The 26,287-nt window shown below is 36.0% G+C and overlaps 1 protein-coding gene across 4 annotated transcripts in view; it reads right to left on the reverse strand.

The window, feature by feature from the left end:
- The window catches only part of DCLK2 (doublecortin like kinase 2), a 78,437-nt gene that overhangs the window by 14,860 nt on the left and 37,290 nt on the right, over positions 1–26,287 (reverse strand). For 2 of the 4 annotated variants that reach the window (XR_004166248.2, XM_031588885.2), the window contains exons 3-11: positions 23,895–23,997; positions 21,963–22,064; positions 20,628–20,678; positions 18,151–18,245; positions 11,172–11,244; positions 10,395–10,503; positions 6,637–6,694; positions 2,954–3,073; positions 1,230–1,376 (exon numbers count right to left, since the gene is read on the reverse strand). Coding sequence is in view for 2 of the 4 variants with exons in the window: in XM_031588885.2 (XP_031444745.1) it covers positions 1,230–1,376; positions 2,954–3,073; positions 6,637–6,694; positions 10,395–10,503; positions 11,172–11,244; positions 18,151–18,245; positions 20,628–20,678; positions 21,963–22,064; positions 23,895–23,997 (858 nt within the window). In the remaining 2 variants the exon portion in view is untranslated. The remainder of the gene's footprint in view (positions 1–1,229; positions 1,377–2,953; positions 3,074–6,636; positions 6,695–10,394; positions 10,504–11,171; positions 11,245–18,150; positions 18,246–20,627; positions 20,679–21,962; positions 22,065–23,894; positions 23,998–26,287) is intronic. The other 2 variants (XR_004166249.2, XM_031588886.2) reach the window with 1 other exon arrangement.

The following is a 26,287-nucleotide window of genomic DNA, read 5'->3' on the forward strand; positions in this document are numbered from 1 at the left end:
CCAAGCACAGGTAGCAACTGATGGGAATTATTTGTATTTGCATTCCATACCAGTTTGCTGTCTTAGCATGCTGGTATTGTCAATCACTGTGAATAGGACTTGCATCTGTTGAGTAATCTCTTCAGGCTTTCTAGGCAGAAAGGACATTTGTGCCTTTTTATAATTGATTCAAATACCAGTGAGAGCTTCAAATGTATTTAGATTGGTTGTATTTGAAGAAGTGCTGATAATTAAGTGATAAATTTTCTCTTTTAAGTGCTGGGTTGCTATGACTATATTTTCCAGGAGAAGCTTCCTCCTCTCTTTTTGATAAACAATCTAATTCATTTGTGGGTTTATGTCAACTGCTGAAGACTGCCAGTGGAATTAATTAGAAATTATTTTCAGCTTATAATCCATCCTTGTAATAAATCCAAATCTATTTTGTGAAAAGCCGGGATTCCTTATTAAACAGGATGGACAAGTATCACAAAAGGCTTTAAGAAATGCCCATCAAATGTTAATAAAAGCTCCAGGCATTCCTGATGACAGCAACTCAGGTGGGGAAGGTTATGGTCCTGCTTGTTCATTGCATCACACCTAATATCTAACACCCAGTACATAATTCTTATGTGTCACTTCTGTATGTAAGCAAGGCAGCACGCTGCTCCCATTCTGTGCACCATACTCTAAGCAGTTCTCAGAGCAGACTTTGTGGTCATTCTTGCCAACAGACCCAGTTACTTTATATGTCTGCTGAGAACAAAATGTCATCAGTCACCCATGACAAAATAAATGTATGTACAATGTTCAGTCACGGTTAGAATACTGGTAAATCATTAGAAAGATGTTCATTCCTGCTATGACACTAAAATTAAAATAAGCTTTAGATAACCATGTGATCTCCAGAAGAAGTGGCTCTCAGCCCATCCTCTCCCCAACTTGCAAAACGTAATAAATAATTCATCAACACAGCTTTAAAATTCATTGTTTTGTGAGACCATATTCCTACTTATCCAAATGGCAGCCAATCAAAATGTAAATAAAGATAGGTCTAAGGACGTGTTTGAGTATAGCTCATTTGGGTTACAGTGATTGCTATCTCATGGTAGAAGATTTATTTTATACATACATATTCCAAATTAACATTCCTTCTGTTCCCCGCTCAGCTTTTTGACTTTTATGTACAAGCATTTGCATTAATGAGCAGAAAGTAAGAAAGAAAATATTAGAAAATAAATGAAACATACCAGGAGATTTTCTGGCTTGATGTCTCTGTGCACAATGTTGAGACCATGAAGGTACTTGAGCGCGCTGGCCAGATTGTAGACCATTGCACTCCCATCTCGCTCTGTGTATTTTGTAGAAGAAGTGATAGCATCAAATAGATCTCCTCCCTAGAGTAAGGAAAGATAATAGATAATTTGTAACATACCATGCAAAACACACAAAAGGCATGCTCAGAAGCCTGTTAAAATGTTAAAACAAACAAACACAACAAATAAAATTCCACAAAACATAAAACTTGTCAACAAGATTGTAGAATGGAAACTTGGGTCATTTACAGAACACAGTCCTTTTTTGGATTTGATTTCATTTGGTTGATTGCTCATATGCATGATATACAGAGATACCTCCATACAGTTTCTATTTTCTTCATCTTACCAGCTTAATTCTTTCTCTGATTTTGAGTAAAGCCTGAAGAAAATCCATCCAACAGTAAAAAGCCTAACATATCACATTCTGTAATTGTAATGAACTGCAAAGTAGAAGTGCTGCAGATATTGTGAAAATGTCAAGTTAATACAGCTGAACAGGATGAGTTTGAAGTGCAGAACTTACAGGTGATTTCAGAGTAGGCCTGTTGTGTAGTCTGATTAGGATACCCTGTTTATCTTGGAATACATAACAACATGTAAATGAGTTTCTGGTGCAGCATTTCCAGTCATTGCCATGAATTTTATGTGGGTGTCTCTGTGATGGTTACCCTGGTTACATCTGTAGGAGTGATTTATCTGAGCTGTGGGTGGCATTCCAAGCATTTCAATACATGTGGAAAAGAAGCAGCAATTCAGGAATTGCATGCCAAGCTGGTGCAATATTAAAATATTAATAAAATACTTAAAAACAGGAAAACCTCTCTTATTTAAAAATAACTTTTAGAATGGGGGATAAATGGGTAGGTTACAAAAATTCTGACTTCAACAACTAGACTTTCTTCAGAGTTTCCCAAGCTGACAACAACTTTAGGGGTAGTTACTGGATCAAACAATGTTTCAGACAGGAAAAAAAGTGATGAGTTGCACTCCTCTGACAGGCTGATCAAGCCAATGGGCAGTGTTGTAGTGAATGTACAGAACACAGATAAGTGAGAATGCAGAAATAAAACTCGATGCAACTTTTATCTTAGATTCACAAGGTGACAGCAAAATGGAATTCAAGATATTTTTTCTCCTTACATGTGCAATAGCACCATCAAGTTTTTGGCCAAGGGGAAACAAAGTGAAGGAATATCTCATACAAGGAAAAGAAGTGAAAAGTTTTAATTTTATGGAACACAATCACTGCAGTCTGGACTACTTGTATCTGTGGTCTTCTAAGATGAAATAATTAAATAGAGTTTTTCCCCTTAAAGCAAATAATTAAATATATTGGTGAAATAAATGCAAATTTTTCCATTACTATATGCATATCACAGCTAGCCTCTGCATGTTGTAAATGATATAAAACCACCATCCACTACTCTCCAGGCTGCGCACATACTTAGCAAGATTACCTCAAATCTGTGTGTCTAATAGTCTAATTACAACAGAAGAGATGTAAATGCCACTAATGGAACTGATTGATCAGAGTATTTGCATGATTAATAATGGAGATTGCCACTGAAATCTTATCTGATTATGTCTCCTAGACATTATATCCTTGACCAACACAGAATTTTTTTTATTTTTTTTTTAAATCTCCTTAGTCTTACCTTGACCAGCTCCATCACCAGATAGAGTTCCGTTGGAGTGTCCATTTCCTCTATCAGCATAATGATATTTGGATGCTTCACTCGACGTAGAATAGACACTTCGTTTTCAATCAGGTGTTCCTGTCAGTAAAGGGTACAGAGGTATACATGAATAGAGGTAAAGTGGGCCATTCGGTTTTCCTTTGGTCAGCTCTTCAGGGAGCACCCATTTTTCTATTTATTTCACTTATGTAGTAAAACCTACTGTCAAATGCTGGATTTTAACTTGTATTTCAGCCCAGTTGTACTTCATCAGTGACCAGAAATTTAATTAAACACATTTCAAACACGTAACTCATGGGTTATCTCTAAAATAGACCGCAGAACAAGACAGCAATTCAGGAAGTGCAGGTTGTATTTCTTATGTGAATATTAACAGGTTAGAACCTCTCTGGACTTGGATCTTTGTGAACTGCCACCTCCCAGCAATAGCTAACATGTTCTTGATCCTCTCCAGCCTTCACTTCTCATTTAGCGTACAGTATTCAAGGACAGATTGCCTAGGATTTATTTTTCAAGGACTTGCACTTTAAAAAAGGACGTGGATTGTACATAGGAAAATGATATCTGCTTTGGTTATGGATTTCAGTTTATTTTATATGCATCTTCAGATTTACAATCTGCAAAATATGTACCAGCTTAGTCAACTCGCTGTGGCTCCAAACAGCTTAACAGTGCACAGATTAATTTATCATTCTAATTGATCCACATTTAATTTATCCTTCTATATATTTCTGAGAAAGTAATGGGTGTACAGAACAATTAGTTTCAGAATGTTGGGCTTTCCAGAATATGTTAGCATCTGGTTAACGCTATTGAGGGAAGAAAATTGCATGCCTCTTCCACTGAAATAATGATTGGCATTTGTCTTTATAAATATTGAAATACAGTCGTTGCATTTAAATTCCCTGTAAAATAAGTAACACTGCCTGCCTAAAACATAAGTTTCCTTTCCTCTGGCAGGTAAGACCTCACCTCACCGGAGTCTGAACTTATTCATGTTTAATGCACTGATTAGCAGCATGCAGTTCATGCAGTTGTGAGCAGAGCACGAGAAGTAGATGTGATCCACTGTGCATAAGCAGTGATTAAAGATCTTATGCTACTTTAGCTTCTATTTTCAGGTTTACTTATGGATGCATTGTGTTTCTGCAAAGCTTTAAGTGGCTGTGTAACTCAGAAACCACATGCCATGTGTGCATCTCATTTTGTGAGTGTGGTGTGGCATATACGGGTTCAGCAGTCACACCTTTGAAATTCAATTTGAAAGAGCATCAATTGTCATTCTGAACAAACATATGTCTGCTCCAAGCAAAGGTGCTCTGGAGGAAGAAAACAAATAAACATGAAGCAATTTTGTTAAACACAATGCTCAATCTCATCAACAGACAAAAGTGAACAGCCACAGCATATTAAGCTTTATGGATGGAAGCCTGTAAATTCAAAACTAGTGTTATTTTTCTACCCAAAGAACAAATAACATATATTCAATTTATTATATCCATTAATTCTGACTGAGACACAATGGTTTTACCTAAGCTTTCTTTATTAAATTTGACTAAATCATTAATGGCTTTAAACAAAACCCAGGTAGAAGTTATTTTTATCTAAAACTAGTGACAATAACTAGTGCTCATTTTAAAAAGGTTCCAAAACATTGTCGAGCTGTTGCTTTGATATTTGTCTTCAAAGCACTGGCTAGTGTATAGTCAGTTGGTTTCAACCACCCCCCTGTTTTTTCTATATTCTGTCATTAAAAAAAAAAAAAAGTTTTCCAACTTTTTTGTTTGTTTGTTTTCCTTTTTAGCGCAGTATAGATTTCAGTCTACATTCATAGGAATTATTTAAAGAGAAACTGCTGTATAATCAGTATTTATGTTGCTTGTAGAAAATGCATTAGTCAATCCAAGATAAATGGGTAGAGAGCAGTGGGCAAAATACAAATCACACGTATTTGGTCCAGATGGTTGTTTTTAACACAGGACTTACCTGGGCAAGGAGAGAGGGTGAAGGACTAACTTGTAGCAAAATTTAAGTATTTACTTTGTTAAGTATGGTCTTTGCTTGCACATACACATACATCTGGACTCAGCTGTATAGACACAGATCCCTTCAGAACATACAACTATGTAACCATGTGGTAATTTTTTTTTCCCTGTTTTTGTTCATTTGTTTTAAAGCAGCAAGAATGATAAGTAAAAAATATGTCAGAACTCTACTGCACAGAATGGTCTCTGGACTATTCCAATTTATGGCGCTTAAAAGGCTGACATGTAATACAAACATCTGAAGTTGAAAGCATTAAAAAATGAAAAATATTTCTTTTTCAGTAAAACATACTGGTTCAACTTTCCCACAGCCAAAGAAATTCCTACATTTTAATCTCAGAAAGGCAATTTTAGTGCTGTTTTTCTTGGGGTTATACATTTTTAAAATTCCTTTCTAAATTCTCCATTAAATAAACATAGGGATATGAGACAAAATAACGGGGAAGGAACATTCATCTCCTTACACAACTTAACTTAAATCTGCACGAATAGACCATTTCTGGCAGAGGACCTCTACTCCAGAGCAAGAAGTCACAGCAGGTAAGGTGTCAGTGCAGAGCAGTATACAGCTCCTTACTGTACAAAGAACATCATGTGGACTTTCAGCATCTTCCTACAAGGTCACTCCTATCATTTACAACTCTGACTATTACTCTGCAGAGCGGTTACTCTATGCAAATGATAAAAAGTAATTAAAACCCTAACTTAGTTGCAAAGATAACTCCAGAATCATTTCATTGTGATCATTTACTTACAAAATTGGATATTTGCATAAAAATAAAAGACTGCCCTTTTAGTTATACTTGAAAGAATGGCATTTATTGCCTGTCTCAGAGTCTTTAAAACAGAATTTGACTGCTATCTAATACTGCACCTTCACTGTTGCTTTTACTAACAATAAACTATGAACCATTTGAATCAGAAGTTCTTCAAGAGCCCTTTGTTTGTAAGGTCTTGCAAAGCAGTGAAAATAGAAGTTTTAGTCTCCATTCCTGACTATGTTTTACCTACACTTTTGTTCTTTTTTTTTTTTCTTCCCTCATTTTTAAAAGTCTGTACTTGGGAGGAGGTCTGTGACACTCCAGGATACCTGGTTCTCTTATGTAACATGCTATTCTGTTGCAGGCTTTTTTTTTTTTTTTTTTTTAAGAGATCTTTGTTCTGCAAGACATTTAACTACATACACAGAAAATGGTTGATGAAATTTCTTCCCAAATCCATGCTCTGTACATAAAAGGAGTGTGTACAGCCATAAAACGGGATAAAAGGTAGAGAGGGAAGGGAAAACAGGAAATTTCCTCTCTTGTATTTTACAAATCAAAATAACTAGGCTACATTTGGTCTGATTTCATTTTGGACAAGTAGACTGGTGTTTGTTAGTTCAATAGAAAGGATGACTGTTTTTTTACTCCACAATCTAGCAGACTTAACACTCTAGACTTTTATTATTTGCTTCTTGGATAGAATATCATCCTGTAAAACAGATATTCTGAAAACAGTCAGAAAACCCAAACACACCCACCATTTATGACTAATGAGCAGCTGCTTGTGCTGCTGCTGCTGTTTTTCTTAAACATGTAAATTGTTGCACACTACCTTTCCACAGCATTTAGCCTTGTCTATAATCTTCAGTGCAAACTCCTTTCCTGTGGATCTAGTGAGAAAAACATGAAAATGTTAATCAGAAATCAGTCAACATTATGTGGCATTACCTGTAAAAATATCATAGCAGAATGCCTTCACCCATGGAGGCTGCTGAGAAAAAATGCACAGAACAGACTTCATTTTGTTTTTCATTTTCTCAGCAGCATTTGTGCCTGCTGTTTCCCTGACTACCACAGCCCTTCTCACTTAATGTGTTATTCCTAGGCTCCAGCTGCAACTCATTCTTCTGTGACTAGCACAACTCCCTCTCACCTCTTTACTGCAATGAGCAGAATTTGTCTTGGGCTCTTCATTTTGCTTTGTTCAACTGGTAGGCTTTAAAGATAAAATCCTCCTCATTTATGTGTAAGTGAAGAGAGGAAAAAGTGTGATAGCCTCATAGAAAAAAAAAGAATTGATAGGATTCAGTAGAGCTAAGACCCTGTATTTCATGATATAGTAGTCCAAAATCCTGCTGAATTTATTAGGAGATAATTTTATATTTCATTCTTTTTTCTTTTTTTTTTTTTCATCCCCATGAGTGTATGGAGCTGTATAGCTATCATCTATAGTGCCAGGGCATTTAAGACTGTAGATATATCCAAAGTAAAAAGGATGACTATTTTTGGTAGATACTCTCCCCAAAAGAAGGAGTTCTATTTTGTTTTTTCTCCCTCTATGCAATAATAAAAATCTTCTACCTTCATTCACAAGGGGAAAAAATGAGAGAAAAAAGCAATACAAATAAATTACCTTCTTTTTTTTTTTCCTTTAATCAAAGATGACATTACTAATTATAGTAAGGAGGAGTTAAAAATTGAAACAAAGTGTCATAAAATCCTATTGCTACTATCCTGTTTTTGTGTTAGTACCAAGTCTTACGCCTCAGAACATCACTAGCATATGTAATAAAATGACTGCAGGGAATTACAAAAAAATTAGGTACATTATTAAGTTAAGAAGTTAATTCTCACTATACTTTTTGCATTAGATACAGCAAATCAAAATTGCTACCTTAGAAAAAGGAACTGAGTTAACATTTCACATTCAAATGATCCATTATTGAAAAAATGCAGCAGAGAATCTCTGCTCTCAAAGTGCAGCTGTATCTGCTAGGTTGTCATAGTTACAACCTGATCCAGTCTTTAGATAGTAGTGTTATCTAAATGGTATCTGTGAAATGCTATCCTCTTATAGAGCAGACTCTACTATGAACACAAAGTGTAATTCAAAATCACAATTTATGTTATTCTAAATTAAGTGCAATATCTGAAAGGCTGCAAATAACTGATCAGCAAAACCCACTCAGGAAACCTTCAGCATTTGTTGAAAGAGGAGCTAATATTCGTAAAGCCAATTCATTAACCAACTTCAAATCCCTCCTGCAAATGCTATAGTATAGTACCTAAGCAAATACAAGGGATAGCAGACATGCAGTTTGTGTGTTGATATCACTGCCTATCATATTGACCAGTACTGTCTGACAGGTTGCTGGCATTCTTCTGTCTAGCTGTCAGTACCCATCTGTTGACTCATGTCTTCATACATATAGACATATAGGCGCCCTGTGAGAAGGAGACCATTTCATTTTGTAGAACAGCTGATGTAATGGCTTCCTGGCTCCACACCCAAACTGTTCACACATGACACGATGAGAAATTAAGTGTAATAATTAATAGAAATTAAATGAAAAGCATTTATAGTTGGTATTTCCTCTCTCCTTATTATTAGCAACCATTGCAGTATATTTATTTTTTTGTAAAATTCATTTAAGAATGCTTCACTAAGTATAAGGATGGAATTGAGCTTAAATTTGACTTTTTATTTTCATATTTTTTAACGTGAAGGTTGTTTTTCTAGCCCAGTCCCCTCATTCCAAAACACATAGATGTCATTTAGAAACCAAAGTGACATAGCAGCCCTTTTCCCATTTTCAGTGGAAATCATGCAGTTTCCAAAGTGCACAGTAGTTATTTCTGAAAATATTAAATTATGCAATCTTATGAGTTTAACCTTCTTTCTTTTATGAACTTTATTTGCTCTACAACCAACAAAGAATTTGTGGCCAGCTTCAGTGCATGTGGGAGGATGCTGTGAAGCATAATTCATTTAGTTTCTCTCAAGCCTCTTATGTGTGGCTTCTTGCAGAATGAAATAGACTTTAAATTCTTTTTTCAGCACAGCTGGCTGTATTGCCTTCTCATAATTTTTGTAACAAACCTGTAGTTTTTAAAGCGCTAGGGGAATGATTTCACTCTAATGTGGTACTGCTTGTCAGGAACACAGTTTCTTGGTGGAAACATTGAGGCCATGGAGTCTAGATGTTAACACTGATAGAAGCATTATCTAATCCCTGCACTTGCATTCGCAGTGCCATTCGCACTCAGCCATTTTTTATTTTTCCTTTATCAGTACTGTAATCAGGTAGCATCTCTAGAAGCTGTCACCTAAGGCTTTATTCCTTAATTTATAAACCTTGGTTGCTAGTACGTCATCAAGTATTAAAAATAATTATCACTGTGATCTGCTATAAATCAAAAGAGAGTACTAGATGTATTGCATATAACCCACCAATATTACTTTCAGTAAAGAAATAACACAGATACAGTATCAAGGAACCTTTCTCTTGAGGGGAAAAAAAAAAAACAACAAACAGTTATGGCTGCATAACTGGGAGTGTAATTTATACATACATGTTCAGCATGTTCAGCCTCACTGCACAACCCTTCTGGCTCATTTGCATGACTCAGCAAGAATGCCAATGTGTGAATATTTGATCTGCTAAGGTTGGAATGAGATGTTCCTATTCAAAATGATGTTTATTTAAAGTAAACCAGCAGATGTGGATCAAATACTCTGGTAACTGCTATGGATTTTATAGAAGTTTGCTGAATTTGCTCAGTGCTTATAGTCAAGTTGGAGATTCCTCATAATGTTTAAGAAGCTGACATAATTCTCACATTGATGAAGAAGGTGGTTCTATAACATAAACTGAGAAAGTGATAGTCAAATCATCTGTTCTGTTTACAACAGCAGCAAAACATGACACAAAGCTTGCAGAGAATGAGCAGTAATACAGCACGGGTCTGTAAAGATATCGTGCTTACCCTCAGGGAAGTCGGGCACAAGAATATTTCAGAGTCTGGAATATTAAAAGGCTGACTTAAGGTCTCTGGTTCCACACTGTGCTCCCCCACTGAACAAGCAAGCAGAAAGGAGCCAGTCGCACAGGCTATGTGCTGCTAACTGTATGCTTTTAAGAATACTTTGTTCACAGTATACCAAAAGCTGTGAAGAATGACTTCAGCAGCAAGCAGTAGGATCCCGTAGCACCAAAATTGCTGAGGCTTCCTGAAAGACTACTTAGGTGCCACAGAAAATCTCTGTCAGTCTCAACAGTCTCATGTGGTGAGAAGGGGTTTCTTGAAGATCTGTAGTGTTTCCTCAGGAGCCTCCATTAAAAGGTGATACCTCCTTCAGCTTTGGGGATTAAAAAGCTACATTGCTCTGCTGCTCTCACATGCCTTTGGTGGAATAACACATAGGAAGCTCTGCGTGTTTTGCTTTGTCCAGTTCTCCTGAAGTGTAAGCATATCTCTGTAACTGCCCTTTGCTTTCATCTCATCACATTTCCTATGCAATTGTGCTAATGCACAGGGTTCTATCCAGTAAGATAACAGTTATCAATACTGAACGTTCTCCTTGCTCACCGTTCTATGCACTCCTTCACAACAGCAAAATTGCCATCACCAATCACCTTTCCGACTTTATACTTCTCAAGAATGGTGGATGACCCGGAGCACTTGTTTCCATTCACACCTGCAGAAAAGCAAGGTCAGTAACTCATACTGAAGAGAGGTGTCAGCAGGGTGTAATATATCCCCCATAGTTAGATACAGAATTAAAACAGTCACAGAATACAAAACAGACGTGTAAGCTGTTTTCCTCTCTGCTTATTCCCTTATTTTTAATCTCAAACGTAAGAATGAACAGCATAAGACAGAGTTGTTTGACCTTTTTTACATATAAGTCAAATATTACCTTTAGTGTGGATGTATTGTAAAAGTGAGGAATGCAGTTAGAATGCTTTCTGAACTCAAAATACTTTTTCTAAAGTATCTTGACTTTTTTTTGCATATATGAAAGAAAGATTCATCAACAGTACATGTAAAAACCACAATGGCATTAAAAATGCATATTTTCTTTATATGGTAAAAAGCAGCGTCCAGTCCAATTGCTTCAAGTTTTTGTTTGTTGTTTGTTTGTTTAGCCTAAACCAGGTTATGCCATTGTCATGTCTAGTCTTGTTCAAAATCTTCATTGATTACCTGAATGAAGGGATACAATTCACCTTCAGCAAGTTTGCTGATGATACAAATCCGGGAGGAGTGACTGACAAACCAGCAGGCTAACATCTAACATTGCTAAACTGATTTTTATTTACAGCAAAATTTTTGCAAGGGCACTTAGTAATTGTTGTGACCTACCTTCGGGACTCTGGCAATGGAGTGATTCAGGTACACCATTCACATTGGACGATGATCCACCATGAGGAGGGATCTATGAAAGCAAGTAAGATTTTGTTATTTATCATGATAAAATAATTGCAAGGAGAAGTCAGGAAGAAATGTGGAGAAAACAATAGAAAATTTACAAAAAAACTCTAAATTAAACACCTCTACAGCATCAGTTTACTTTTCCACTCTCATTTTATTTTTACTCTTGCTTTCTCACAGTTCATCTTTATTAACACAAAACACTGTCTTTCACCAAACTTGAGACACAAGCTTGATATTCTTCTTTATAGAAGTAGTTGCTCACATTTTAGCAAAACTGCTAGCAGCAAAGAAAATCCTCTCCCACTGCAAAAACATTCTGTCTTCATTCTATGGAATAAGATAATTGTAATACACTCTGCATGCTGGATAACATATATTTTCATGTCAGCTAGAGATTCAAACCCAGACACAACCACCTCTAGCCACCTATCCAGCGGTCTTCTTCTAACACATCTACTTCACAGCTGGCACTGCCAGAGGTTTCCCCAGCTGAACTCTGTCAGTCTGTGCCCTCTTCAGATTAGCACTGAAGCATGCTAAGAAGGTAATGTGGAAATGCTCTCATGATTCTACTCGTTTACATTTAAACAACATAATTTTGGCATAGGGTGCCTAGAACCTCTACGATAGTCAGATTTGCTTGGCAGTTTAAAAGTTTGTACCTTAGGTTATTATGGATGTGAAGACTGAGGATCTGTACTAACAGTACAAGTTAGATGTCTTTGTAAAAACAATCGTCTAACTGGTTCTGAAGGGTGATGTGTGATGAAAACAGCTTTTGCTGCACTAACAACTTAACTGGTACTCGATCTGAAACCTCACAGTTCCACTCGGAGTTGTCCTGTCATAATGAGCAATCAACTTTTATTTTAAAATGGGGTGGTATATGAACAGATGCAATGAACAGTAAAAGGTACTGATCTGTTCTATGTGCTGCTGTTTTTAATAACTTCTCCCACTACAGGTAGATGTAGTTTAATAATTTAGTAAATATTAAGTATAAAATAAAATAAATATAAAATTATTACATCATCCCATTCTATGTAGTATTTCTTGCTGTTCTGTGAATTTCCAATACCTTGTTTTCTTCGTGGGCTATTACAATAGTTCTCACTGCTCACCACATCAAGGATTAAAATGCTTCCCTGCCTTAAGCTCAGTGTCTGTTGAAATGGCTTTGCATGACACCAGGAATCCAAATGCAGCATTTTCCATTTAGCTGACATTGTCTGGTTACACTGCAGAATATTTTAAATCATTAACACTATTGTCAATGAAAAAACTGAACTGACAGATAGGGATATTGTCTAAAGGCTCATGAAATGCTAATGAATGCTTAAGTTTCTAGTGGCAGCTGAGCTGCCAGATCAGCTAAAGGTACGGTAGCTGTACAACTGTACAGCTGTACAAGTTAATTCTGCAGAGCCTCTGTTGTTTACCAGCATTTGGCATAGCAATAGCATCAAACAGCAACCAGGCAGCTACTACTACTACTCATTGCTAATAACCTAAAATGAGACTGTGTTAATGTAGCAGTCTTTTGGGGCTATTTGTTTAACAAGGATTAGGTTAAATGACACTGATGCAAAATCATGAGTCAGTCTCCTATCCCATCAGTCACATCTTCATTTATGAAACTGGGGTAACAGAAGAGATCCCTGCAAAATATTAGACATCAGTCAAACTAAAACATCAGTAATCCATTTGGGCTTTTGAATGAGTGAAAATACAAATGAATACCTAGCTCACATTTCCACCTTCCTTCATCCTTATGTCAGAGAATGACTAGGCATATAATTACTTACCACTGTATTTACAAGAAGGAAACAGATAGGAACAGGAAAAAAAGCTAAGACAATAAAAAGCTAAGACGATAGGAAAAGGAAAAATTCTAATGTTGCTGTTGTAGCTGAGATGATTGATCAGAACCTGAGACAGCAATTTAACCTTAGATCTGCCAATAATTATTTACCTCATGACTCTAGAGATGAGGTCTAACCCACTTTAGCTGTATTTTGGGAGCTGGGTGTACTGGTCTCAGTTCCTCATTAGCAAAACCAGTCTAGTCTTTCCCTACTGTGTCAGAGTAGACATAAACTCTCCAGCTGTCTATGATGTACTTGATTAGACAGAAAAGGTGGGAAAAAGGTGTGAATTAATAACAAGTGACTCATAGTTAAGTAACAATTATTAATAAGATATTTTCTAATCATTTAAGCTACCCAGTGATTTGTGGTGTTTTGAGTATCTTGCACCATTGATATCCCTGGTTCACTAGTCATGGCTGGATTTGCACGGAGAAGAGAAAAGGATGCACACCGATACACTACTGAATACAGATGGAATCTATGATCACCTTGCAGATTAAACTTTGCAACAACTCCTCCTCCTGTATTCTAATCCACACAACACTATTGCTGTCTTTCAGTACTGCTCCCCTTACTCTGTGCACAGGACATAAATCCACTTTCTCACTCATATGCAAGTCATAGAAAACTCAGACTGGAGGCAATATTATTACTTCACTGATAGTAAGACACCTGTTTCTACCATGTAACAGCCAAATAATCAATACAGTACTGTAGGATTTTCTTCTCTTTTTTTCTTTTTTCTTTTTTTAACGTCTGAAGTATCCAGAAAAAAAAAAAAAAAAAAAAAAAAAAAAAAAAGATCAAATGAAAATCACAAAAGCCTTTAAGTCATCACAGAATTCAAGAGATGAAGTAAAATGAGGGACTGGCCAGGGTCCCTGAAGATCTATTTCAGAGCCTGAGTGTATGATCTGGAAGATCAGCAGCTTGTCAGTCTTCATTTCAGTTAATGCTACTCACCCAGTACAGAAGACTTATATGTCTTTTGAGTCAAAATGCTACCATACCTCAGAAAAATATGTAAACTTTGTGTTTATATAGAAAAGTGGAAAGAATAAGAAGGTAATCTGAGATAACTGTACATCTGGTGGGATTTTATTTTTCATCTAACGAGAGTCTCGGGAAGGATCCACGGATTGAATTTTACATTCTATTGAAGTAGAATGGTACCTTAATTGACTAACCTTTGCACTCAGGTTAGATAAACTGTCCATGGTACAAATGTTTGTAGAAATGTTTTGATGTGGTTTTTTTTTCCTCACATTCAATAAGTAACTTCTTGGTTGCCATATGGGATAATGCCTTCTAGAGCATTTTTTTTTCTGCAGTGTTACTGCTTCCCACCTAAAGCTGTCTTTGTGTCTGTCTGTTTTACTTGTCTGGATAGAAAAAGAGGACTTCTGTCACCGAATTGCCTGGTCTGGTGTACATGGCTGTACATGTATGTGCAAATGGTTTATTACAATGCTCAATACTAACAAAATCTCTAAGATAAAAACTATAAATACATTTTGTTGCACTGCTCTGGCAACACTGAAGAACCATGCAAAGATTTACTGTTTCTCCTAAAGAGATTCTGAGTTTCACCATATTATGTAAAGCTTTCAGAGAACCCAAGGCAGAGACAACATGGAATTGAATACATCAGTTTTCCCCCCATCACAAAATAGCCAAGTCTTTTTATCTACTCTGTGAACAAGAAAGGAACTTAATTGTAAATTTACCAAAAGCAACACTTAAAGAATTCCTCTCAGCCCTGCTGTTGCCTAGGCTGGATAATTCCTTGCACATATCCTTAATATGCAATTGCTAACAGGTAAACATGCATACAATACTAAAGATTACTGCCTTGATGAAGATAGGTACTGATCTCTCAAATCACTTAAGCAAGTGTTTAACTTTAAGTAAATTAACTGTCCCATTGAAGTAAAAGGGACTAATCAATAGCTTAAAGTTAAGCAAGTGCTTAACTTAATTGCTGGATTGGGTTTTAATGCCCTTTCTCTTCATCATTTGCTCAGTAAGTCAAAAAAGTAACGTAAGATAAATTCAAACACTACTACTTAGCATAATTGCAATTCTAAGAAATGCCTCAACTGCAAAGTATAATTTTATTAAGGGGGAAAAAAAAAAAAAAAGGTAAGACTTAATGGTACTTGATTCCATTAGGAGACAACAAAACACACCCATGTAAGGTCATTACAACATTACTGTTCAAAATCTCATACATATTGTAGTCTCTGCTGATTTTTATGATACATGTCATGCTTAGTAACACATGTACCAGACGAGCTAGGAGTCAAAGAACCCTTTATGACAATACATATCTGGCTCTATAAACACATTGAGAACAAACGACAAGTAACAAGTAACCATGTACTTAATGCCCCTATCTGTTATCTGTTATACCTAAATCCTTACCTTGAAACAAACCTCTATGAGGTTAAATGCTTAGTAATGGGCTAAAATCATGAGGTTAAAAACAAATAATGACAAAAGGATGCAACTTTGTGTGCTTCTTTAATTCGTGCTCTTATTTATTCATGCAGTTATAGTTAAAAGACAACACTGTGGTATATCTTTATTTTTCACTTACTAGACTAGAGGGATTTATATAAGGTTGTAGGAGAATTGTATAGTGTTTATTATTCTGCAGCCATAGCATAAATTCTTATTACTTCAATATCATTTGAGAATCCAGTAAAAATTTTTAAACACTTCTACAAAATTGGAACACTGTAGAGCACATTGGCTTCATGTATGCAGTGAACGATTAATAGTATATGGGTACTCTGTTTGGAGAGCCAGAAAGGAACAGAAGTAAAACCTTTCCCTTAGAAGATAAGCTGTTCATCAGAAGTGTTTCCTGCAAGGAGGTTCTGCATTTCTACTTATACTACTATACTTATAAAGCAGTGCAAACAGAAGGAATCCTTGTGGACTGAGAAGGCTTCACTCTAAAGGAAAACGCAGCTATAATACTGCATTTCCAAAGCCAAATAATCCTCAGAAATATTCTTTATACCTTCACTGTTTGCCATAGTATTTATTTATATTCTCATTTTCACAGTCATGGTACCTTTAAATAAGCACAGGAAACCAGATTATTTGTCTGTGCAGTGATGCAGTCGTAGCAACAAGGAATTCTTCAATAATAGGGAGCACCAGTAATCTCAAAATACTAAAATTGGTCTGTGCTTTCCTGCTGTTTTTGTCATTGGATTTGCCAAGATCAATCTTAAGAGTAATAGCAACGAGTTTCTTAAAATAATCTTGTTTTGCACCAAAAATGCTTCCCCTATTACTGGTTTTATGTTGATATTTGCCACTGAAACTGTCATTAATACTAGAACATAACCAGGAAATTGCACAGTGTTCTCAATCCTTTTGGAAATTATCCTGAGATTCACCCACTTTAGTCTCAGGAACACAGCTGGAACAGATACATCTCAATGGGATAAAACAAGGGATACTCACTACTTCAGTAACACGTCAGGTCTGAGATGATTCATTTATAGTTGCTGTTTTCTTTGGTGATATGGGAATGACTTACTTGACAAGAAGACTCATTAATGTCTAGCATCAATTAAATTCCTAGATGAAAAGGTACAGCAGTCTATTTCATTGAAATTGGCAGTGAAGGGAAAACAGGACACATCCACTTCACAGAGAAATGCTTGAAAAACTAACAGAATTATCTCTTTCTTAATGGAGCTTTAATCTATTGAACACCGTATGGGGAGGGAAAAAAAAAAAAAAGCCTAATTATCCAGTTTCTAAACTTGTAATTTCAGTAATGAGCATTTGTTAAGTATAGCACTGAGCAGCTGAGAGCCTCATGTCCACTAATTTTGGCATTCTTTACCATAAATTTATACAAGAGCTGTCAAGACAAATTTAAGACCACAGTTACAATTTTCAGTATCTGAACTATTGCAGCTCTTGAAAGTGCTTTATAAACAAAGATCAATCTATGTTGCTTTGGACAAAACACAGCTATGGAATGGTAGAGCTCATCAATATGAATTGTCTCAATGAGCCAAACAACTAAAATATATTGAAATTTAACATGGAAATCAAAGTCTTTTCTCAAGTATCTTGAGAAAAGATTACTCCTTGCAAAACAAAGACATGGTAACAATTAGCATGTCAAAAAAACAGATCTAAGTACTATTCAAATCACTTTCTTTTGCCAGACCCTTAATTCAGACAACAGTTCCCCACAGAATTTTGCAGCCTCTTCACAACTGTTGTGTTCACCAAAGGGAGCTATTACTTGATCAGAATAATCAGAGAGAAAACCATGTAGTCTGCTTCCACAAAAGCTGCAATTCACAATTCCATAAGAAAATTCTCCTTGAAAGGACAGCTGCACAAATGCAGCAGTATGATTCTCTGCTGTATGCTCCAGACCATTCCTTTTATTTTACCAAGAAAAATGCTCCGCGCAGCCTCTAAGAACTATAAATGTTGCCATTCTTTAATACCAGAGGCAGAGAATTCTCTTGGTGCAACACAGAGAAAAATCTGCCTAACTTCAGGCAGCTCTCAAAGGAATCCCTCTCATGCTTTCTGGCAAGAGATTGCATTAAGTAGTGAAATTCTGTGCCACGGGTGAAGGAAGGGTGCTTCAGATGAAATTTTGAGCAGTACTGCAGGATGATAAACTGTTTAGAAGAGGATACTACATTAATATATGCTAAGGGGATATAAATTAGTCTGAGAATTTATGCCATCTACAAAGCAGTGCAAAAACTGAAGGATAAATTGGCGTATTCAAACCAGTCAACACCCTCAGACTTCCTGAAGCTCAGTTCACCGTCCTGCAAAGATGGTGATAAGATACAAAGATTGCAAGACAAAATACAAAAGTCATACATCAGCTCCCTCTTCCACTCTAACCTCGACTTTAACTTCATATTAGCAAGGCTGCTCCATAGAATTATAACCTTTTTTTTTTTTTAACTATTATTCAGTGTTACTGTAATACATCAATTAATAAGAGAAGAGAGTATTTTTATGGGTCTGTTGCTTACCTTTAGTCCACGAAAGCTGCCTGGGCTTGTTGGTGAAGAACTGGAGGACTTTGTAGATTTTGGAGTGGATAATTGACTGCTCGGTGTTCCATTAACTGCCAAAAATAATTTTTAAAAAAGCAAACAAATGGAAGATGATTAAAAACAAGCAAACAAACCACCTAACTAGCTTTAAAACATAATATCTCTTTCTGACTAGGTATCATTCAAATCTGTACATGAAGATCAAAACAGACTCATCAGCAATTAGGAATAAATTATGTGATCACATGCCACAAAATTATTCCCCCAAAACTCATGTGGCTATATATGGGTTTAAGAGAATACACAAATATCACATAGCTCTTCCAGAATTTTAAAAAGTCAACTCTGTACTTTGCAAGTGTGAGAGCTTTATAATAAACACAATCTTTTTACATTCCATAATTTACTGTGATATAGCACAACAAAATATAGGGACAAGAAGTTTTCATAAGCAGAAATACGTGGCTGTCTGTTTCTCCCCTTTGTATCAGTATATTACTTTTCAAGTGTAACATTTTGCAGAACACAGTTTTTGTGGTTTGTTGGTTGTGGGTTTTTTTTTTTTTTTTTTCTGTTTTTTGAGTGTAATCTAAATACTATTTTTTCAGCTTCAGCAGTCTACCTGTCAGTAGTCCAGACTGACTGCACTGCAACTTCCAGAAATTCCTGTATCTCTCATGTGTGATGTTAAGACACAAATATTTAGCTATAAAATAAGTCTGTCTTGAAATCTTTTAACTTGATTCCCAAACCTGTTATGGGACTAAGAGTTTATTTTTTTCTGCAAAAGATATTTAGTATTTCAACATAGTTTTTTGAGTTTGACTTTAACAAGGGTTGCACACAAGAGCAACAGATACATAACTTCAGCTTAAGTGCATTTTTTAAAGAAGTAAAAGGATTTGAAGCATATGTCCCTCCTGCAGATCTGTAACTATGCTACTTTTCATCACTTTGTTTTACAAATACTTCTTTGAACTGAGCATGTCAGCACCTTGTTGTTTTATAAGGAATCTGCAAGTATGAAGATGAGAAGGGCTAGTAAATGCTGTTAGAAGTAGTTCCAAGCTGTAAAGTACACAAACAAAAAAAATGACCAACTATTACTACAGAAGCAAAACAGTTTTTGTTTCTTCACAAATTCTTTTTTATGAATCTCATAGATAAGTCAGTCTTTCCTGAACATAACCATTGAAGCCTTAAGTCATAAGTTGACCATAAGTCATCTCTGACTCCAGGTCACTATCATCCTTTTAAGCACTGGCAGAACCAATAAACTGTACCTGAGAGTTTGGCTAGTTAACAATCTTCCCTCTTCTAAGGAAGAAAATCCCACCATACACTCATAGTATTCCAGCTCTGTGCTAGTATCTTAGCTGTGCTTGCTGGACAAGTATGGTGGCACTCTGAGCCAGGGATGTGATTAGATGACCTCCTGAGGTTCCTTCCAACTATTTTCCTTCTGTTGTTATACAGTACATAGCACACTCTGCCAAGGATCTGAAAGGGATGTCTGTAGATCACAGAATGACAGAATTGTAGGGGTTGGAAAGGACCTCTAGAGATCGAGTCCAACCCCCCTGCAGAGAGCAGTACTTTTTTTTTTTTTTTTTTTTAACTTGGAAAACACAAGCAATCTGTATTTACTTTTAGCATTTAGCTTGTTTGCTGAATTGATATGCTGATTATTTCATGTACATGTAAAACTTACCTATCTTAACTGTTTTCTAAGTATAAGTACTTCTGAGTTTTCTTTCTACACAGAAAAGCAGCCTGAATATAAAGAAAAAGAATCTACTCTGTTTTTCCTTAAATAGTACATGTTAAGTGACAATTTATTGAACTGGAATGCTGAATACTGTAAAACCTATGAATACCTTTAAAATTTTAAAGTTCAAAGTAAACACTTTTAATATGGTCCAAAGTCACAACTTATTTGCTAATGAAAACATATATTACTTGAAAGAGATTTAGTGTTTTAGAGCAATACCAGCAAAACTTTCACTTGGAACTGAAAGTTGAAAGAGGTTTCTTGTCATTTCAGCCTAGGTTCTAAAACACCAAAAGAAAAAGAGCAAGAGGCTGCCAATAAAAAGGTGTGGTACACATTTCCGCACCTCTCTTGTCAGCAGATCTTACCCTTGTTTTTTTCCACTACCTGAACATTTCTATTCTGCTTCTCAGAATGCTCGTCTACTTGTGGTAAGATTATACCTTTATAAATTTAACATTGACACCGTTAGCGGATGTCCAACAAACAACTATAAAGCATCATTTAGATTATCTCAGTCAAAGACCTACTTTTCACAAGAATACATGCATTATGGCTCTGGCTCAGTAAATGCAAAATCTGCATTTCAATCTTAAAAATACTCACAGAAGCAGAGGAAAGTGGAAATGGAGAGGAAGGAGACACACACTAGTGATATACAGCCATAACTGTAATGGCTCACCTGGGGATTTTGCTGAAGAATGAGCACTGGAGTAGTGGCCACCCCTCTTAACTGTACTCATATATTTGACACAAAGGAAAAAGACATTAAGGAGAAAAGTTATTAAACAGCTCTGAACATGCATGAAAGAAAGAAGGGGGAAAAAAAAGATAACTAAACACTACATGAGAAAAAAAGGCAAGTAAATAGAAGGATAAACAGCAGACACTTTGGATAAATTTTCAGATTAACCTGGAGGTGTGCAAGGAGAAATAAGTAAGGAAATGATAGTGCTGATTTCTAAATACTTTGCCTAAAATTCACTATTGATAATGAATATATTCTACATATGTCCCGTGCAATCTCGTTGCAGTTAACAGGATTGCATGAAATACAGATCATTTGTGAAACTCACCATTTGAGGCTTTCCAGTTAAATATACCAACTTTGTAAACAGAAGATAAATATTCCACTTTTAAAGATCTCACAGACATAAAATGACTTTAACCAGCATCAATTAAGCAATAAATATTGATATGGATGTGAGAATTTGGAACATATTGCAGTTTTGAATACACACACAGGAGCTTACACACATTTACACACATATAATTACGACCAAAACAGAGCACTGTATATTTACATATTCAATGGTTTGATTTCAGGGCTACTTCTCCAGGTCTGAGAGAAAGAAATCAATTAAGTTTTATTATATTTAAAGATTAAATGCAAAACTAGAATAGGAAAAACAAGATTCTCCCTTCTATTTATTTGCATAAAAGACTCAGTGTTTGGAACAGATGGGATTCAGTCATGCTTCCGTCAAATACACAACATGAACCTTACTTTGAAATTATACAGAGTACAAGAAAAAAAAATCTCTGTTAATGAGTAGTTATATTCCAGAATAGCTCCTAAACTTGCTTCAAATAACAAAATCCTGTATTTTGACATTATTTGGTTTACATAGGAAAAAGCTTCTGAATTCACAACATTTAAGGCTATACTCTATGAACATCAATTCAGCCACACAGCCATCCTATAGTTAAGTTTTCAAGCAAATCAACTGCTATGCTGAAAGCATATCCCAGGCAAACTATTGGCACAAATTATTCCAATCTTCTTAAAATGGAACCTTTTGTGCCTGTTAATTAATAAATAGAAACAACATTTCTTCTCAGGACTCAAAAATAAATGTGTGTTTTATGACAAACTAATACCAAATCTATGTGAGAAACAGATAAAACGTTTTTATCAGGAAACAAAGCATAGCAGTTGTATTTCACAAAGAACCAATAGCTTTTTCAACCCCTTAAGCTTGAGTGTATTTTTATGTGCTCATCCTAGAAGTTGTACCTGATGCAGGTGATTTGCTTCGACGTGAAGGTCCTGGACTTTTGGACCCTGAATACCTCATGCCAGATGATCGGGAGTAAGACGATTTCATAACACGGCATTCTGCAAACCAAGCAGGTGGAATTTCAGACACAATCTAGTGTGCCAGCTGCCTGCAAACCCTGCAGTTGCTATTTATTATCCAGAAAAAGAACATCAGTATTTTCCAAATATGCTTGCCAAACCGAATGAAGCAGTCAATCTCAGGACTTAACCAACACATCATAAAAATGTTTTTGAGCCAAATGCTTTATGTAACATTCCGCATGTCATATGCAAAGTCTTGAACTTGGGTTATGATCATTATTCAAGTTTGTACCTATGCACGGCTGAATGATTGAAGTCAGCCAATGACAATGTTCCTCTGATAGTTCAGTAAATCCTGCGTGCTGAAATGGCAGCTTCATGTAGGGTAAATGCACAGCAAGCTTATTTTACCTTCTTTTGCAAGAAACTGATGTTGTGAACAATTTTTTAAGAGGTTAAAAATGCCTATTGCTTCCAAAATGCTGAGACAACAGATTACTGTAATTTACCATCAACTATATATCATGAAATAAAGGACAACCCAAATAGGAAAGGAGCAAATAATCATACATGTATTGACATTTCTGAAAAATTTAAATTCCTACAGTTAGCATCTATTGCAAATCTCTCCCCATCTAATCATATCATTTTTCTTCTTAATTTTGTCCCTGTTATTCATCACTATAATGGCAATGCCATGACTATGCTATCAAGTCATCATCAAAAATGATACGTAGAGCTGTATGCCCCAGCCATGATCCTCTTTGCACTGAAATTGCTTTTATCTATTAAGTCCTCCAGAAGTATTATACAAAGCAAGGACCATTGATGGTGAAGAGACCAAGTGAGAAAGAAACCCTCAGTTGCTAGTTTCTCAGTAAGGAAATCAGCGTAGTTAGTCTGCGCATGTTAGAATGGGAAAAGCAAACTTTTAACCATAAGATCTATAAAGGTATTTATATTTTTGTCCAGACTAGAATTTGCAGTGTGAAGTGATACAGTCATGTTTTCCTATGCCTGCACAAGAATACAACTGGATCTCAGCTAGTTTAAAACTATATGTAAAAAATGCCATTTATTTGAATCAGCATACTCAGGTAGTTCTAGGAGAGCAGCATGCTGGCAATAACAATAGAGTGGGAGAGGGCTGAATTTGCCAACGCATTCAACTGTATAAAACACTGTGGTTTAGACATATCACTATATTACTTAATATAATAGAAGATTTTGTAATCAAATTACATTGTTTATAACAATTAGAAAAAACAGCATAAATACACAATCCAAAGCCGTCCTCAAATAATCTGATGATTCCTGCCAGGGCAATTATTCTTACTCACAAAACTCTCACAGTATAAACAAGCTCAACATTTGGTCTACAGCATTCGAGAACGAAATATGAATTGTTTATCAGGACAATATGAGAGATGAAATTAGCAGTTACGTATAAGGCTTTTCAAAACTCACATGAAGACAATAACATGGACACCATCTTGTAGTCCACAGTTGTCAAAAGAAAATGTTTGTAACTGATTTTAGAAACATTAGAAATGTAAGTGAACATTTTAAAATGCAATTTTAGAAATTACTCTTACATTAGAAACGTAAGTGAAACTTTTTAAAATGCTGTTTTCCAGGCAAGTTTAGGGACTGGATTTGTTTCCTAAGAAAATAGATCATATTTGTTGGTGCATTTTACCTGATATACAGAAGATAGATGATGGGTAGGGAAAATGCTTTAATTGATATGAAAATACATTCCAACACATATTTTCCTATACACATTGCTCTTGAGGATTGACCAGAGGTTAGGAAAGGCCTCAGTGAATCTGACTGTTTCTATGGGTTCAGGAAATGCGGTCTTACCACTGTGATCCAAAACGAAGTCATCCTGAGCATACCGATATTTTTCAGGTCCACATGCAATGAAGACATCATCATCTCCAAAGAAGTCCTGCAAGCATGTCACCTTAATGGCAAAACATATAGAGTAAAATAAACAAACGTAGTATTTTCAAATGCTAAATCTTCCGTTAGTCAGCAACTCTTAATAAGTTTGTGTACTCCTTTTTTACTGTAATGTTCTTCTATAATAACAGTCATTGTATTTCTCAAGTACTTCAGCTATTCCTCATGTGCAGGAAAACTCGCAGTCAAGAATGTAAATACTTACTGCCCCTCACCTCCAAGACAAGCTTCTCTTACGTGTATACCTGTACTTTTCCCTATATGTGCATGGTAATGGCTTTGCAGCTAGAAACCCTACTGGTAGGTAGCATTAAAGCTTCTGGTATTCTTGCATTAATGGCTTGTGAGCAAACTCTGTTCAAATTTTTGCTTCTGTAATATTTTTCTTAACGCTCTAATGTATTTAATTTTCATCTTTAAATGTCGCATCAAACCAAACCACTATTTGTCCCTTTTCTTAAAAGGTATTCCAGAAAAAATAAAATACAGAGTTCCTTCCATGCCCTTTACATATCATTCTGTTTTTAACTGTTAAAGTACTAATGTTACAATCTATTTCAAGAGGGATGAGGCTTTAAAAAGGACAAATGCTTTAGACTTTCTTTAGGGAAACAAAACCAAAGATCACAGAAAAAATAAAAATAAAAAACAACCAAGCCTCAAGAAGTCAGTTTGTATAGGAGTAAATATCTAATTTTTAGAACAAATTAAAACCAATAATGCCACAAAATAAATCTCACTGAACTGCTTTTAATTCACTCTAAGAAAAAAAAAAAAAAAGATTACAGGTAGCAAGATCTAATCTGATCAACATTTTCCTGTGTAATTGCTTTACATCCTCTCCTACTCCCAACCTTCCCCACCCCTTCTCTATTATTTTTAACATTCTTTTTTAACATGACGTACTCTGAATGAGATTTGGGAATAAAAGACAGGCAGAAAAGGTGGAACTATTTGGTAAAACCATTTAATTAACCAGGTAAAATAAATAACTGTTTCTAGGGAAACGAGTATTTCTCCTTTCCATCTACCTGTCAGCACCATTTGCATATTTTACCCAGGGTGATAATGGCAAATGCTGGCAGATCTGGAGGGAGGGCTTGCTGCTGCCTGCAGCAGGCAGCACTCAGAATACCAATGACCCTGTGTGCTCTGCAAGAAGAGACCAGGCAGCCAGAAGCAGCACAGTTGTCATGGCAGCTCACCCAGAACAGCAGCAGGTGCCCCTCCAGTACCGTCCTCATGCTGTGCCACTTGCAGTATTGAGTATTTCTTTCACTGCATTAGAGCGACAAAGGATTCCAGCCACTAACAAAATCCTTTTATTTTTGTCTTATCGTCTCGACAACAATCTAGTCACATTGCCTAGAGACATTTTAAGCTGCACTTGAAATTGCTACCAAAGAGGCAGTAACAACTTGATTCAAAAGGCTGTATAAATTTAAGTTTTGCTAACATGGGATATGTTCCCCTCTACTTAATAACCCTCTCTACTAATAACTGAACTCTGCCATTTCCAGAGATTTCAGATTTTTTTTTCTTCCTTTTGCCAGAAGCATCACCACTGAAGCAAAAGCAAGCTTTAGAAAAAAAAGACCAAACATCCTTCCCACCTGCAAGGAGTAGGAGGGCAGAGAACTCAACAGCCAACTCAAACCCACCATTATATGAAAAGCTATGAGAAAGTGTACAGAACAGTCATCTTGGATGCACCACTGGAAAGAGAAAGAAGCACTCTGTGAAGCACAAGCTCACATCCAAAGTCCCAAAGTGGGGGCCATTACCATAGGCTGTACACCCATCACTTGTTTGCTCATGCCTCTAGTGCCACTGTAGTGGTGTTTTGAGCTGGTTACACTTAAATGCTGTGCTAAAATGAAGCTTCTCCCTCACTCCTTAACACATCCAGAGTAATATCCAAGCTGTAAGCTGGAGAGGACAGAATGATGGGTCTTATGTCAGATTGTGAGAAATACATGGAGCTGTATGTATGATATCATGTGTGGTATCATCCTTTCACTGTTATAGAAGAGTTCGACAACCAATGAATCTACAACGATCTGTGCACAAAAGATGACTGGAATAGCCTTGAAAATGCACCTTAAAACCTTTTTGGTTTGGTAAATGGTCATTGTGGTGAGGAATAAAGGAATTATTAAAAAAAAAAAAAAAAAAAAAAAGGTATTTGTTTCCATATGCTAATGTATAGTTTCCTCACTCAAGAATACATAGTATTCTTATGTCTTGACAACATAAGTACCGTCTATCTTTTCCTTTTCTGGCTATTTCAT

Source organism: Phasianus colchicus, chromosome 4 (genome assembly GCF_987193195.1).
Source record: "Phasianus colchicus chromosome 4, bPhaCol1.hap1.1, whole genome shotgun sequence".
Classification (NCBI taxonomy): domain Eukaryota; kingdom Metazoa; phylum Chordata; class Aves; order Galliformes; family Phasianidae; genus Phasianus; species Phasianus colchicus.